The 17115-nt window shown below is 40.2% G+C and overlaps 1 protein-coding gene and 1 non-coding gene across 2 annotated transcripts; both read right to left on the bottom strand.

The window, feature by feature from the left end:
- Positions 1-5435: 5435 nt before the first annotated feature.
- Positions 5436-5506, bottom strand: trnag-gcc (transfer RNA glycine (anticodon GCC)). Its single transcript has one exon. It is a non-coding gene; the product is annotated as a tRNA-Gly (tRNA).
- Positions 5507-5846: 340 nt separating this feature from the next.
- LOC115055906 (NLR family CARD domain-containing protein 3-like) lies at positions 5847-11304 on the bottom strand (the record flags this gene model as incomplete). The annotated part of the gene is made up of 7 exons (XM_029521984.1): positions 5847-6630; positions 6986-7032; positions 7110-7283; positions 8069-8242; positions 8362-10162; positions 10295-10502; positions 11266-11304. Coding segments are annotated over 7 exons (2982 nt in total), but the record flags the coding sequence as incomplete, so codon positions are not given.
- Between the last annotated feature and the right edge of the window lie 5811 nt (positions 11305-17115).

The following is a 17115-nucleotide window of genomic DNA, read 5'->3' as shown; positions in this document are numbered from 1 at the left end:
TGTAAAATATGGAAGTAAATATGTGTGTGTGTGAAATGAATGATATCTTTTTGTTATTTTAGCAGATAAACATGGATTGATGGCGCCACATGGAGCTGATTTAAAAGCTCAGAGAGGGAAAACACTCCCATTATATACAGATCCGGAGGTAGCAGCACCTGATCTACTGAAGCATGATGTGAAGTTTACACGGTGCAAACATCAGCCTGCGGACTCTTAAAAGGATGATTCCTCTCCAAACGCCATCAGGTTGGAACTTCGTGGACCTGGACAACTGTTTGGCTATCGGACGATGTGGCAGGTACTCAGACAAAAGTCCAATCTTCGAGTGAAGAGAGATGATGTGATGAATGAGAGAGCACGCAGAAGGTTTCTAAGAAGAAGCTGCTCCTCAATGGGAGCGAACTGTATGTGGCATGCAGATGGTTCTGATAAACTGGCTCTCTCAGGACGCATGGATGGATTTTTTCACCTAAAGTGCTGTGGCTCCAATGTGGACCGACAAATAACAAGAAGCCAACAGTGATCGCTGAGAATCTCCTCTCATGAGACTGAGGACTGATTGTGGCACGGAGAATGGCATTATGGCTGCCATTCAGTCTCCCCTACGCCTCCATCATGATGACTGCTGCTCTGGGCCGTCCAGCCACATGTATGGCTCATCCACGAATAAGCAGCGTGTTGAATCCTGGTGGGCCATATTTAGAAGGGGAAGGTAAGTGGCCTTCATGAAGTCATTTTATTATGACTGACCTTTCATTTGATTTTTATCTTTATCTTCTATCGCAGATGAACTCCTCTAAACATATATAATAATTGAGGCTGGGACTTTAACGCGTTCAATTCATTCATTACAAAACCTTTAATGAATTAGATTTTTTTTAATGGAGTCCCACTTCTACTAATAATATATATTTACTTCCGATTCTATCCATTTCTCCAGGTCTCAGTTCTGGATGGAGTTGTTTGCTGGATACTTCAACGGGAGCCATGAGCATCAGTGCCTTCTGAGATGTTGCTATGGTGATGTTGGATGAGTGTGTGAGACTGTGGAACAGTCACAGGATTCACACTTCCAGAACAGCGTCATGTCCAATGAACTGTACTGCTGACCACACAGCTAACATTGGTGATGGATTGATATTTCCATGTTTGTTTTATTTATTTATTGCTAAAATGTAAATAAATGCTATTTATTGTATCTAACACAGATTTGGCTCCACAGACTGGATTTGAGATTGAACCAGCTGATTTGGATGCTGTTCCAGAGGCGAGCCTGTCAATAGCTCCATGTGGGGACTCAAACATGCAGGAGGACTTTGACTTTGTTATGGAGCACAAACAACTACAGAAGCCAGAGAACTGGGAGTCTGCAACAGAACTGTACATGAAGCTGAAAGAAACTGCTCAGCTGTGAGTCAGTGACAAAGGGAATTTTCCCTTCATGCATTATCAAGTGCTTGTTCATTGAGGTTTCTGTCCTATTTCTATTTATTTATTTATTTTTTAAATTAATTATTTTTTTTTAATATACATGTCAAGAGCCATGAGATGACTGTGCTGTGATTTGGTATTAGACAAGTAACACAGAATTGAATCAAATATTGCCATGACTGAAAAACTCATAACCAATCTATCACAGATGCAATCAGAAGGAAATATTTGTAATTTCTTTGTTTGTAAACATAACATTTGCATTGTTTCATTTCTTCAGATGAACAGGTACCAGAATCATTTGGAAACATCACAAGGAAAAGTGAATGACAAGCTAAGAAATCTGAGTTGGAGTGGTGGAACACTGCAGTCTGTCTGAACACCAAGTGTCACAGCTTTTGCTGAGTTTGAAATCAATTGATAAAAACTATAGCAAAGTAATGAGTCCTATATTTTTGTAAGTATGGAATACAAAACTTCCTGCAATTTGTTTTGTCTAAAACTTAACAGTGAAAATCTTAACTGTGTGGCGAGAAAAAAAAAAAAAAAAAAAAAAAACACCTTTTCGGAGTCTGGTCTTGAGGGGTGATCTAGTTACCAATTACAAGTTACAGTTACAAGTCCATGTGTGACTTAAACACAGTGTGTGAATCTTGGAGTGCTACTTTCAATGTGTTTGAACATGTATTGGGAACTGGGAATGGAGAGTCATCCAGGAACTCTATTCTTGGCGATGGTTCCAATCCGGACGGGGGAGGTGAAGTCAGCCCAGCTGCAAACATCAAAACATCCTCCAGAGACACAGCAGCCTGACCTTCTGCAAAGAAAAACCTCCAGTTACATCTTGGCCATGTATTTTCTCAACAAATTATATAAAAAGAAAATTGTGATTTACAAACCTTCACAATAAAAGACACAGTACGCCCAGTAGCCCAAAGTTTGACTTTCTTTAAGTCTCCTGTTACTTCCTGATGGACTGAGGTCAGGTTTGAACAGTCTCAAGTTCCAGACCAGTGAGTGGCTTTTCAGAGTGGCACAGGACAGGGGCCAGCAAAGTAGGCTGTTGCTGCAGTGCAGTCGGAAACTGAAGAGCTGAAAGACCATCTTTGAATCTAAAAAGTCACCACAAACATTGTTTCACATTTAAATGACCTAAAGAAACTTCAATGTTTTCTAAAATGACTATCCACCCAAACATACAGAAATGAGTAAAAATGGTTGTGTGTTGAACATTACTGATTTAAAGAAGAACTCTGTGTCTTGCTTTGCACTTGGCAGGGTAAATGTTTTTGAAAAATAGTTCAAGCAACAAAGCGTATGTCATGTGATATATAAAGTTAATGATCATTAACCATTAGTATTGTTTACATCTAACCCTGTTCATACCATTTGCATTGTACACCAAGAACTGATGTCCTTCTGGTCCATCAGAAATGGGCCGGTCTTTCAGGTGTTTCATCAGTAGAGTTAAAAACTCTCGTCTCGGCCCACCTGTGTCAATTCCTTCTTCCAAAACAGCAGCATCATCTGTGAATTTTACCAACATGTCACAGGTTTCAGAATATGTTGAACATCTTACAAATGCAAATGTCTTTCCCATTTAATCAAGAAATAAAAAATTAAATTAAGTGAGTCGTTTTTTTTACTTACCAGAAAAAGTAGCAAGTACTCCTGACTGGATTTGTTTCAGGTGGATCCAGATCCTCAGTGTCAGATATTACTGTCTGGAAAAACAAATGAAAATGTCTGAAACAACACACTGAAAGCAAAGAACATCAGGCTGCCATAATCTGCCTTAATACCTGTCCAGGCTGAGCTGTGGATGAAGCTCTGAAACATGATAAAATTGATAAACTGATGAACTTTATGATACAGAGTATAACAGAGCTTTGAGTAACATTTAGAGGTAGAGAGGAACCATAAGATTTATAAATAAGATGATTTTGTTATAAATGATATTACACGTATGGTATTTTCTACCACGTTCATCACAATCACATCAACAACTTAAAGACAAATTACTTCTTTTGTAAAAACAAATACCTACCCTTTATCTTCAGGTTTGTGTTTGGGAGAACTGCAAAAGCACACAATTGTCAGCAACTTTAAACAGCTTCCATTATTGTTCCCTCACCACATACAGTATATATCAATGGTGAAAGGTTATCAGGGTGTCTGATTGGAATAGTAAATGCCAAATAATCAAGACTTGGTTCTTAGACTTAATGCTTGAAACCAAATGCAAATCCCATCAATAAATAAAGGAACAACAAAAAAAAAAAAAAGGAATCAAAGTACAAAATGTAAAATGAACGTACCACAGTTTCAGCTGCATTGAATTCAGCTGTGCTCCTCGATGTGATGACAATTTCAGAATCAGAGTCTGATGTATCAACCTCTGCAGTAAAAACAAACAATTCAACACATTATTAATTATGCTACATCAGAGTAAATAAATGTGTGAAAATATTGAATGAAGAGATCCACAAACCTCCTCTAAAGTGTGTTTCTAGGCAAATGAAAAAAGTGCCTTTCCTATTTCCTTTTTATATTCTGCCAGTTTGAATGGGCTTTCTGACCCAGGCACATGGAGCACCTCTGAACAGTCTGGATACAAAAGAAGGTCTGCTCCTTCATCCATCTTCTTGTTAAATGTTCTCATTTCTTGGACAGCTTGCTTCAGTAGATCAGGTGCTGCTACCTCCGGATCTGTATATAATGGGAGTGTTTTCCCTCTCTGAGCTTTTAAATCAGCTCCATGTGGCGCCATCAATCCATGTTTATCTGCTAAAATAACAAAAAGATATCATTCATTTCACACACACACACACATATATATATTTACTTCCATATTTTACAGATATATCCACACACATACCTGGACCTGTTTCCTTTCGGCCCACAGTTCTTTTGACTTTCTGTCCTCCATGAATTGTTTATATGATGTTCATGGTTGTTCTGCTGGAATGAACGGAGTTCCGTATCAAAACAGAAAGTTAGCAGCAGCTAAAACAATCAGCAACAATTGTGCATTTAGCATAAATATACGCCTAAAATAAAATAAATAAATAAAAACTAGCAACGCATACTAACTAAACGCGTCGCTATTCCGTGAAGACAACGATTGGCTGCAAAATGAAACGGTGCACTTTAATTCACTGCATGTCTGACAGCGGCTTCAGCTAGTTAGCGCGATGCTACACTTAGCTTGTTTAGCATTTTCCGGCTGTTTATTAGATGTCTCCTGTGCGCGTGCTCCTTCCGTCTGGTCCGTTCATCAACGTTAAACATTCTACAGACCGTCCGCACGGAAAACACAACCGCGTAAATTGGCTCAAGTTATTTCCACAAAACGGCCAAAACATCATTTACTCCATGCTGCCATAAACTTTCACTCCGCAAAGTTTTCCCGCCACACAAACCGATACAAACTTTTTGAGCTCACAGTCAATCTTCTTCTGGATCACTTCCGGCATTTGGTACATTCCCCTTCCGGAAGATTCTGTCGTTCGGAAATTGTTTCGGGATTTGTAAAAGTGTTCTGCCACTTCTAAATTAGTTTTGTCCGTGGTGAAAGTGTTTTTATTATGTAATTTTGTTTATAAAAATGTAAAAATGTTTCCCCAACATGTAAATTTGTTTGACGATTTGTAAAAGTGTTTGACACTTTGTAATTTAGTTTTGCACTTACCGGCCACCGTATAAAACAGAGCAGGAACACTAAAGTAAGGGGCGGGGGGTGAAAACGACAGGAGGGTTAAAGAGCAGATTCTCTCTGAGGGGACGGATGTTGCCACAATACACAGTGTGTGTGCCATCACATGTGGAAGATGTGTGCAGACTGAAGCCTTGGTCTGCCACCAGCTCAGAGGGGCTGCACTTCTACTGACCACCAGGGGGCTCCACTGGTTGTTTCACAAAGTCAGTGTGTTGGAGTCTATCAGGGTATTTTCCAAGCAGCACTGTGTTTCTAACATCTGGATGTTGGTAAAGAGTTACTCTGCATTGGGCGGGAATCGAACCCGGGCCTCCCGCGTGGCAGGCGAGAATTCTACCACTGAACCACCAATGCTTATTTATTGAGTTTCACCATGACGTCATGAATCTCCAGGCATCAGCAGCCTCCAACACTTGCTGGCATGTTCAGAAGAACTTCCTGCATTTTATAACGTGGCAACTAACCCGATCAGGGAGAGTCTTATTTTTTCTGTTTTTCTCACAAAGGTTCAAACACAAGCTCCTCCTTTGTTCCTCCGCTGAGTGAGACGGCAACATTTTTTTACAAGTTTTACAGATGATTATTGTAATTTCTGTATTTACATTAAAGCTGATATCTTTCTATAATGATCCATCATGGACTGCTGGACACTTTGATATCAGTAAATCCAGCGTGTTTTAAAGAAGTTCAGAGTGTTTCAGAGTTTCTGACATGATACAGACAGACAGATCCAACAAAGTATTTAAATGAACTGAGAGCTCAGACCAGCAGAGAGAGCACACACACACACACACACACACACACACACTACACTACACCCCAGAGGTCTGCATTTCAGGAACACACAGATTTAGACAGTAAAGTCCAGTTCTGTCTCCAATCTGGAACTGATGGAGACTCAAAAGCTGAGAAATGAAGCCTCTCAGTTTTTTGTATACTTCAACACAACTTCCTCAGAGACACTGAACCAGACCAGATCCTGAACCCAGGATAGAGAGGATCAGTGAATGTGGTGTTGAAGGTGTGGAGCTGGATCAGTGAGTCAGAGGAGACTCTGTAGAAGGACAGAGAGCCAGCAGGACAGTCCACATACACTGCTACTCTGTTAGGGACAGAGTCAGAGGAGGAGGAGGAGGAGAGGGGTGTTTCTCTGTTGTTGTGACAGACAGCGTAACCACCATCAGAACAGATCAGACTCCAGGACTGATCATTTCTTCCAAACACACAGTCAGCACTGTATCCTTTCCTTCTGATTCCTCTGTAGCTCACTGAGATATAAACCAGTCCACTCCACTCAACCTCCCAGTAACAGCGACCAGTCAGAGCATTTCTACACAGCAGCTGAGGACAGTTATTAAATCTGTCTGGATGATCAGGATATGACTGATACTCTGCTACATGTGTCACCTTCCTGTTGTTGTCAGACAGTTTGAGGTTTCTGTGGATTGTGTTTGTGTCCAGTTCCAGTTCACAGACATCTGATGGAGAGAACAAGAAACAACAGCTGCAGTTTATCATCTGTTCATTTATCAACAACTTTACTGAAAGTGAATCATTCAAACGTACATTTCATCACCTGTGAATAATGTTTGACTACATTTAAATTAAAAGCCAACAATCCAGTTAGAACATCAACAGAGTCAAGATGTCAGCAATGTTCTGCTTTTTTTCTGCTGTGGAGTCAAAGATGACGGCTGATGGAGATCCACATCAATAAACACATGAAGTGTTGATCCTGAATGAAACTCATCTTTGTACTTCAGTCAGAAATGTAAAAATCTAGTGTAACATGAGCAGCTGAGTTTTCATGAATCAAAGTGAAAACACACTCACACTTCCTCAGACCAGGTCTCAGTCTCTGTGGTCCACCATGGTCCACCCTGGAGGAAGAAACAGAGTCAGGATCAACTTGATCCACCATCAAACATGAAGCAGAGTTCCTCAGAGCTGTCCAGACCTGAGAGTGTCCAGTCTCCAGTCTGGATCCTCCAGTCCAGCAGACAGAAGCTTCACTCCTGAGTCTCCTGGATGATTGTAGCTCAGGTCCAGTTCTCTCAGATGGGAGGGGTTGGAGCTGAGAGCTGAGGCCAGAGAAGAACAGCCTTCCTCTGAGAGCAGGCATCCTGACAGACTGAACACACACACATACACACACTCTGTGACTCTGACTTTGGTCTGTGATTATTCACCAAAAATCAGGTCAGCATTAAGTCTTCTTGGAGTCCCCTCCCCCACCTGACCTGATAAATACTATAGAATCAGGTCTACAGACATTGCAAACACTTCGAATGAACAGCAGAACAAAGAAACACCATGAGAGAATCCACAAAGATAAACCAAAGCAGAGCAACACAACAGCTGAACTACAAACACACTGATTAAAGTAAAAAGAGTTACTTTTTCAGGAACACAAACACTGTATAGTGATGCATTGCTTCTGCTCTGTGTTCATTCATCCACAGAACATCATATCAGCAGTCCACTCAACCTCTGGAGTCTTTGAGCCCCTTAAATATTTTCCTGAATGACAACTCCATCATCACAACTGTGACAGATACCAAAAGCAGCAGAAAGGTTGTGTCCACCTCCCTAAAAGGAAATGATCCTCAGTGAATATGGAAGTAAGCAGTGGAGGATTCACCAGGAGGACACAAGCATGACCCAGCATTCACCTGTTGGCTGAGCAACATGTGTGTGTGTGTGTTTGATTTCACTGAGTGTGTTCTCAGAGTTGAATCAAATCAGTGAGTCATTATGGAACATTAAGCTCCATACGGATTATTATTATTTGATACTGAAGACAATCTCCCAAATCTACAAACCTCTTCAGTTCATTTTACTCAATTTAATGAAAATATTAAATAAAATAAAAATAAAAATTAAATCAAAAGTCTTGACACAAACATGAACTCTGACCTGAGAGTTTCCAGCTCACAGTGTGGACTCTTCAGTCCAACACACAGCAGCTTCACTCCTGAATCCTGCAGGTTGTTGTTACTCAGGTCCAGATCTCTCAGACTAGAGGACTGGGAGCTGAGGACTGAGGACAGAGCTTCACAGCTTCTGTCTGAGAGGTTACAGCCACTCAATCTGAGGAGGAAACGGCAAAACAAGAGAAAACTATTATAAAAATTGTTATACAAAAACGCTTATTGATTCCAACCACATAAAAAGATTTAGTTTATCTGGATGGATTTATTTGCACATACAGAACTTTGTTGGAGGCTTTGACCACTGGCAGCAGCCTCAGAAGAGCCTCCTCTGAAGCAGAGTATTTCTTCAGGTCAAACACGTCCAGATCTTTTTCTGATGACAGTAAGATGAAGACCAGAGCTGACCATTGAGCAGGAGACAGTTTATCTGTGGAGAGACTTCCTGATCTCAGGGACTGTTGGATCGCCTCCACCAGAGAACCATCATTCAGTTCATTCAGACAGTGAAACAGGTTCATACTTTTCTCTGGAGACAGATTCTCACTGATCTTTGTCTTGACGTACTGGACTGTTTTCTGATTGGTCTCTGAGCTACTTCCTGTCTGTGTCACCAGGCCTCGTAGGAGAGTTTGGTTGGTCTGCAGTGAAAGACCCAGAAGGAACCGGAGGAACAAGTCCAGGTGTCCATGTGGACTCTGTAAGGCCTCATCCACAGCACTCTGGTAGAGACGTGTTGTTTTAGATCCAGTCCTTATTAATTCAAACTTTCGAGTAGTTTTTTTTTCTGACATCAGATTGACTCCAGAGTTGATGAAGGTCAGATGGACATGAAGAGCAGCCAGAAACTCCTGAACACTCAGATGGACGAAGCAGAAGACCTTGTCCTGGTACAGCCCTGTCTCCTCTTTGAAGATCTGTGTCAACACTCCTGAGTAAACTGATGCTGCTCTGATATCGATGCCACACTCTGTCAGGTCTGATTCATAGAAGATCAGGTTTCCTTTCTGCAGCTGCTCAAAAGCCACTTTTCCCAGAGACTCAATCATCTTCCTGGTCTCTGGACTCCAGTGAGGATCTGACTCAGCTCCTCCATCGTACTTGACCTTCTTCACTTTGGACTGAACCACCAGGAAGTGGATGTACATCTCAGTCAGGGTCTTGGGCAGCTCTCCTCCCTCTCTGGTCTTCAACACCTCCTCCAGAACTGTAGCAGTGATCCAGCAGAAGACTGGGATGTGGCACATGATGTGGAGGCTTCGTGAGGTCTTGATGTGGGAGATGATCCTGCTGGCCTGCTCCTCATGTCTGAACCTCTTCCTGAAGTACTCCTCCTTCTGGAGGTCATTGAACCCTCTGACCTCTGTCACCATGTCAACACACTGAGGAGGGATCTGATTGGCTGCTGCAGGTCGTGTGGTTATCCAGAGGCGAGCAGAGGGAAGCAGTTTCCCCCTGATGAGGTTTGTCAGCAGCACGTCCACTGAGGTGGACTCTGTAGGATCAGTCAGGACCTCAGTGTTGTGGAAGTCCAGAGGAAGTCGACACTCATCCAGACCGTCAAAGATGAACACAACCTGGAAGTGATCAAAGCTGCAGATTCCTGCTTCTTTGGTTTCAGTGAAGAAGAGATGAACAAGTTCCACCAAGCTGAACTTCTTCTCTTTCAGCACATTCAGCTCTCTGAAGGTGAAGGGGAATGTGAACTCTATGTCCTGGTTGGCTTTGTCTTCAGCCCAGTCCAGAGTGAACTTCTGTGTTAAGACGGTTTTCCCAATGCCAGCCACTCCCTTTGTCATCACTGTTCTGATTGGTTGGTCTCTTCCAGGTGGGGGTTTAAAGATGTCTTCTTGTCTGATGCTTGTTTCTGCTCTGTCCTGTTTCCTGGATGCTGTTTCAATCTGTCTGACCTCATGTTCCTCATTGACCTCTCCAGTCCCTCCCTCTGTGATGTAGAGCTCTGTGTAGATCTGATTCAGAAGGGTTGGCTTTCCTGCTTTAGAGATCCCCTCAAACACACACTGGAATTTCTTCTTCAGGCCAGATTTGAGTTTGCGCTGACAATCTGGGGCAATAAACTCTGAATGGGTGAAATAAGAATAAACAACAGCATTGATATTTACTCCTAAGGAATAATAATATGACAACACATTTCTCTCCGTCTCCTCAGACTTTAAATGTCTAATTGATCCATCATGTTAAATCCTCTTACTGCTCTGCAGACAGTCAGCCAGCTCCTCCTGCTTCATCCTCCTCAGGAAGTTCACTGTGATCTTCAGAAATGCCTCTCTGCTCCTCCTCTGCTCTTCATCCACCTCATCATCCTCATTCTTCATGAATTGTGGGTAATCTGGACTCAGACTCCTTTTCATTTTCTTCAGCTCGTTCATCACAAAACAGACGATGTTCTCCTCCAGCAGCTGGAACACAATAACATCCTGTGTAAAGTTCACTCTCAGTATAAACTGATGGATCAAAGCATCAGATCATCAGTCAGCAGAGTTCAACTTTAGCTGCTGCTGTATCATCTGCTGCCACGTCTCTTTCCAGAGCTACACAGAAAGATTCAGACCTGCTGACTTCACTAAACTAACTTCACTGGTGTAACTTACTAAGTTTGACTTTAGATTCTGACAACACAGAGATCCTGATCATCACATGAAGACCAAACTGATACAGCCCTTCAACACATCAACTTAGGAAGTGAAAATTCAGGGTATTAACTGTGACTGTGGCTGAAGATGGATCAGACCACCTGAACTAGTTCACTGATGAATTATTCCATCTTTAAACCCTGTAGAGACAGAGTCCATGGAGGTCCAGGACTGAATCTGATTAACTTTGGTCTTTGTTATTAAGTCACAGCTGAAATTATCTGGAAAACAACTAAATAAACTTTTCTTTAAGATTCACTGTAGATGAAGAAGAAGGAGCAGAAATGTTTTGTAAAAGTCTCCAACAGACCATATTCATACAGAACATATCTGTTGAGGCTGATGGATTATTGCTCTGTGGTGAACTACAACTCCCAGTCCTCTCCCACTCTCTCCCACCCCAAACCTGTTCAATCCCAATTCAACTCCTGTCTGTCACAGATTAAAGCTCTACTGGTCTAAAGAGTGCAGCTTCAAACTCAAGTCTTTGTTGGTGTCTGTTGTAGTCACTGGATGAACATTTACACACCATAAATATGGAGTCCAGGTCTGTGTGATGATGTTTGTCAGACTGAACTCTGAGGAGAAAAGACACAAACACACAGTTTGTTCCAGGAGTTTTCTATGAACAGCAGAGAAACTGATAGACAAGCTTTGATACCTTGAATCAGTCAAACAACAACAAATGATCAGCTTTTACCTTTTTTCTTTGATAAAATCATCCACAGACTGATCACTCTTCATGGACACACAGCTGGATACAGCAGACTGTTGTCCTCCCTTAAAGACAATAGGTTGCTCCATAGACCGATCACTCTTCATGGACACACAGCTCAGGTCAGGAGAATCTGGTCTTGACTTCTGGTTGCTAGTAGAAAGAGAGTTGACATTGAAAGAATGAACAACCAAGAAAATGGGCAGAAAATTATCAGTTTAAATTAAATCAGTCAGGTCCAGTTTTCATTTATTCCAGCCATTATTCAGATATCACTTTGACTGTCTGGGTGTTTTTCATTTACTTTCAGTTACTTTAATTCAAAATTGTAGGACAAATATAAAAGTAATAATAATAATAAAAATAGTAATAATTCTCCACATGCTTGTTGAGCTCCCAGTGAAGACAAAAAAACAAAACAAAAAACTGAAGCAGTAAAACATGTAAGTGACAGTGAGAGTGAATGATGATGGAGCAGTGATCTGAGTGCTGAGCTCTGACAGATGGACAGTTAGAGATCCTCATCTCACCTCTGAGCTTTGGTCTGACTCTCATGTTCCCCACACAGAGTGGTTTTAGAGGGAGGGGCTCCCTCCTCTCTGTCCTCACACTGATTCATAGCTGAGCCTCCACCTTCACACAAACACAACAAAAAGCTTCATTACAACAGGATTTGCATCACACATAATCAGCACATAATCAGCATTACTGTCACTAATACATCATTAACTTCAGCCTTTAACTCCCAACAACAAACTGTTTGATTCTTCTCTCTCTGTGTTGATTTCAGTCAGATTCTGTTATAAACAGAGAACATTCCTGATTCATGTTAATCCCAATCTTCAATGTTATACATTGGCATTAAAACTAAATTTCAAACAAACTCAGATCACCATTTACTTTTAGCAGTGCAAGTTGAAGAATTATTGAACCTTGACATAGTTGTGATCACCATAGGTTGGCACATTTGAAGGTCCAGAATTTTAGTTAAATACATTTTTGAGGCCCAAATCATTCCTTCAGAAGTTTAAAAAAAACAAACAAACAAACAAACAAAAAAAAAACATCAGTTACAACTAAACCAGTCTGACCTGTCAGAAAAACCCCAGACCAGAGGAGGTGGTTCTCTCATCTGATGTTCAGGATGTATCTCAAACATCAGTTTCTTTGACACATTATTTAAATAGCATGCCTCCATAACTAGAAATCAGTCTGATCTGTCAGTAATCTGAAAGTTTCAGAGAAATGTATCTCAGATCTGATGGTGCTTCTTCTCTCTGTCCACTAGATGGTGGTATCTGACTGTGGGATGTGTTGTTTGCACTATGATTTAATTCATGTCAACTTATTGAGCAAACTACTTGACAATTTAAAGATTTCTGTTTTGCCTCAAATTATTCCAAACAATAAAAACAAGTAGCGCCGCTTTATACCTTCAGTGGCTTCACTGTACTCAAAATGTACCATTAACAGTAAGAGTTCAATTCACTCAGCCATGTTCATCCAAAGTATCAGACCAGTTCAAGGAAATCAACTTCAGCCTTATGAAGAAAGTTAAGTTGATAAAAAATTTCTGCTTCACTTTAGATTAATTTGTGGTGACCATTTAAACATCTTTAAAAAATAAAATCTGGTTTAACTCTGGTGATTTAAAATCTTGAGTTTACTAAGTCTAAGAATCTTACTTTACATCAGAGCAAGAACAAAGTGAAGAAACTATTCACTACAAATTCCAGATAAAATACTGATAGATTAGGTCTGTAAATAGGAAGAAAGGAAGAAAGGTAAATAAACAGCTCAGTGTGATCACTGTGATCCTGTTCAGACATTTACAGATTCTCACCTGCTGAACTCACTTGAACTTGACTTACAGTCACTTTCCAGCTTCATGTGTCGAAGAAACATGTGAAGAGAAGAAGCTGCTTGTTCTCCCTCATCAGTCCTGGTGAGTGTTTGACCTGAGGAAAAGTCACATCCTCATAACGTCAGGGTTAAATTTCGAAAATCTTTCGTGACATGAAAACCGTTCTAACCTGTGTTAGAAACCAAATCAGTGCCAGAGGACTCTTTGGGATGGTGCTGTAATTCTGCAACAACACCTCTAATCTCCTGACCCTCAGCTCAGCAGAAGAAGATGTAAATGTGCTGCAACAATGTGAATTTCTAAGTCTTGATGAAGTTCAAAACAACAGTAAGCACTAAACAAATCATTCAGAGCCAACAACAACTATGTCGTTCTGAGTTCAACCAACAGATGGAGCCATCAGAATACCTTGGTAATTGTCAAAGAGGACAATAATATGTAATAATGACGGAAATAATGAAAAAACTAAACAAAATTCACTTATCACTTTACTGTTTGTTCAATTTGTTTATCGGTTTTTGCTTCAACCCTGAACTGACATCTCTTTTCATCATCACCATCTTCTCTACTGTCTTCAGTTTAGAAAATTGTCCACTTCCATGTTTTTGTGGTTTCAGTCTTAAAAAAGCAACAGAACTGAGACAATGTTTTCAGGAGACACAGACCTTGAATATTATATGTATTAAATCAGTGTCTTTATGGATGGAGATGATAAACAAGAAAAATTATTTTCCTAAAAACATTATAGTCACATCATCTTTGATCTGGAATAATGTGGAAAGAGTTGACATCAATGTTACTGAACCTGTTTTCTTCCTCATTACAGGAAACAAACATGATGTGATGAAGTTTTACTATCTATCCACTAGATGGTGATAAACAATGTGGGAACATTTTACATTAAATCAGTCACAGCGTGGAGAAATCAAACAGTTTATGCGGAACAAAACTGGTCATATTAAAGTGTTACCTTTGTTTCTTCTTGTTTCTAAATGTATTGGAAGACAAATGAACCGAGGAAACTGAAGTCAAACTGAGTTCAGAGGCCTCTTAGCCAGCTGACCAGTTCTGAGGAACCTCCATCAATAAACTCAGATTATAATCAAACTGCTGCCAAAAGTAAGATAAAAATCTAAATGAACAAGCACAATGTGATCACAGTGATCCTGTTGATCAGAAATATAAAGATTCTCACCTGCTGAACTCACTTCAGGTTGATTTACACACATTCCAGCTTTGTGTGTTCAGAAAATATGCTGCTGCTCGTTCTTCACTTACTCATTACTATGGTAATTACTATTACCGGTTTTCTTCTTCCTCATAGAAAACAAACAGGATGTGATGAAGTTCTACTATCTGTCCACTACATGGTGATAACCAACACACCCTCAGTTGGCTGGATTGCATTTAGTTTTGTACTTTTCTTTAGGAAAAAATTTAATTATTGAATAAGTAAGCAAAAAAGAAGCTCAATTTTACTGAAGAGGAAACAATGATTGATCAACCTGACAAAAGGTAACACACATTATTTGAAAGGCCAAGTTCTGACCTTAGCAACTAAATGAAACAAGGTGAATGGCAGAAAGTAACTTCAGAAGAGAACACGAAATACGCTTTATTCCTAAATAACAGGTTCTCTGTGGAAAACTGAATATGACTTACAGTAAAATCTGATTCCAGAGCAGCTCTGAACTTTCTGTATCAGGTAGATCCTTCATCCTTTGATACTATCAGACATTACGGTCTGTTCTCAGCTCAGCTGGAGTTTTTCTCTGTTCGTCAAAGTGAACTCTGACCTCCATGTCTCAGTGTCTCAGTGTTACAGAAGTCCACTGTGAGTCTTCGTCCCTCCACAGTCCACAGGGACAAACTGACAGTGAAATAATAATAATGTTAACACTCACCGGCCTCAGCCTTCAGTTTCCCTGCTTCTGCTCCGACAGCTTCAAAATGGAGGCTGAACTCTGAACACTTTTACTTTTAGCTGCTGCGGTTACTGGAAGTCACACAACCCTGCATGGGAATGCGTGTGTTTGTGTTTCCTCTGATATGGGTGTTACTGTGCCTCATATTTCCCTTCTTCACTGAGTCTCCATTTCAACTTGGGTCCAAAGTGAGGTCTTCAAACTATATACTGTTTTTAAACCTGACTGATAGGCCGAGTAATAAGCGACTGCGTCATTCTTGCTCTTTCCTGAATGTTGTTGTCCCGTTCAGTCAAAAAAGGGAAGCGCTCACAAGCAGAAAGAAACATGGCGCCCCCTTTCCTATTGGTGGAAAAATGCACCACGTCAGCCAATCAAAATATTATTAGGCAAGAAGCAACAGTTGGTTGCTAAAGGAGAGGAGAAAGATGTTGGAGTGACAGCAGTAAAACGAAGGACAGAGATATCGACCGTGAGTTTTTAGATAAAAATAATAATTTGTGCAGCACCTCATTGTGAAATCTGATTGGTTTGTAAATATTTGTAGATCGATGTTCAAAGACCGCCTGAGACATTGTCTGAAATTTAATATCAATGGTTGTAAATAACTAAAGTTTTCAAAATTTATATTTACATTCTAAGTAATAAAAATGGTTTGTGAAACATGTCATGCAATAGCATGAGCATTAAGAAAGAAAAAGGAGAAATAATATAATATAAAAAAAACACATGGTAGATAAGAACAATAGCATTTTTCAGAATCCATGATTTCATCAATTTTTACTTCTTATGTTGTTATTTCTGTGTGGCTAAGGTTGATGTTAAAACTGTGAAGAATATACAGCCAGAGTAAATAATACGAATTGGTCATTTGTGTTTATGTCTAGGTTGATTGTGCAGACGAGTGAAAGTGAGAGCTGTGTGTGTTTCTTCGTCCCTGTCAACTCAATATTTTCCTGTTTAAGGGCACAACAGCAGCATCCAGCTTCTCTGTCGGAGAGCAATGAAGTTCTACAGATCCGTCCATTTCCTGAACTTTTAGAGGAGAAGATACCAAACAGCAGAATTTTTAATAACGTCTTTCTGATTCTGATCATCTCCGTTAGAGCATCATTGTGTAATTCAGTGTGTGTGCAGTTTGGGACACATTCATAAAACAGGGCAGAACCAGCAGATACATACATATACATCTCACTGCAGCACAATAAAGTCCTCTGTGAGTATTGTGTGTCCCACAGTGTACATGACATCTGAGCAGCAATACCTCCACCTGCTGGAGATTTATTGTTACTACAGCTGTAAAATAAATCTACCAGAACATGAACTCAGTCTGTAGAATCCAGAAGATTAATGACACACTTTGTCCTGCTGTTATGGAATCAAATCCAACTTTAGGTTTTCTATATATTAAACTAATGAGCACTGTTGGGAATCAAACAGAAAAGGACAAAGGTATCATTTTATCTTGTTCTATCCTATTATTTTGTATTCCAAGATGTGAATCATATCGATCCTTCCTGCTGAAAGAGGTTCAAACATCAGAGCTCAGATTGCGCAATCTATTTCCTCTACAGACCTTTTCTATATTTCACCCAGTGTCTCATTCAGAGCTAATGAAGACTATTAATAGCATGAAATCTTCCTCTTCTATTTTAGATGATATACCCACAATACTTTTAACATCTTTTCAATCTTCAGATATTTTTCCAGTCATTGATAGGACGTTTATAAATCTTCCGGGGTTGTTCCTTCTGTCTTTACATCAGCAGTGATGCAGCCATTACTGAAAAATACCAACCTTTACACTAATGATCCAGTGTGGTTTCCCTTTGCAGGTCTGTATTCTGCCAACTGTGTTTGGAAGTATTACTGCCA

This window comes from Echeneis naucrates, chromosome 2, assembly GCF_900963305.1.
Source record: "Echeneis naucrates chromosome 2, fEcheNa1.1, whole genome shotgun sequence".
NCBI lineage: Eukaryota > Metazoa > Chordata > Actinopteri > Carangiformes > Echeneidae > Echeneis > Echeneis naucrates.
The sequence above is the reverse complement of the archived record's forward strand: the minus strand, read 5'-3'. Positions and strand labels throughout refer to the sequence as shown.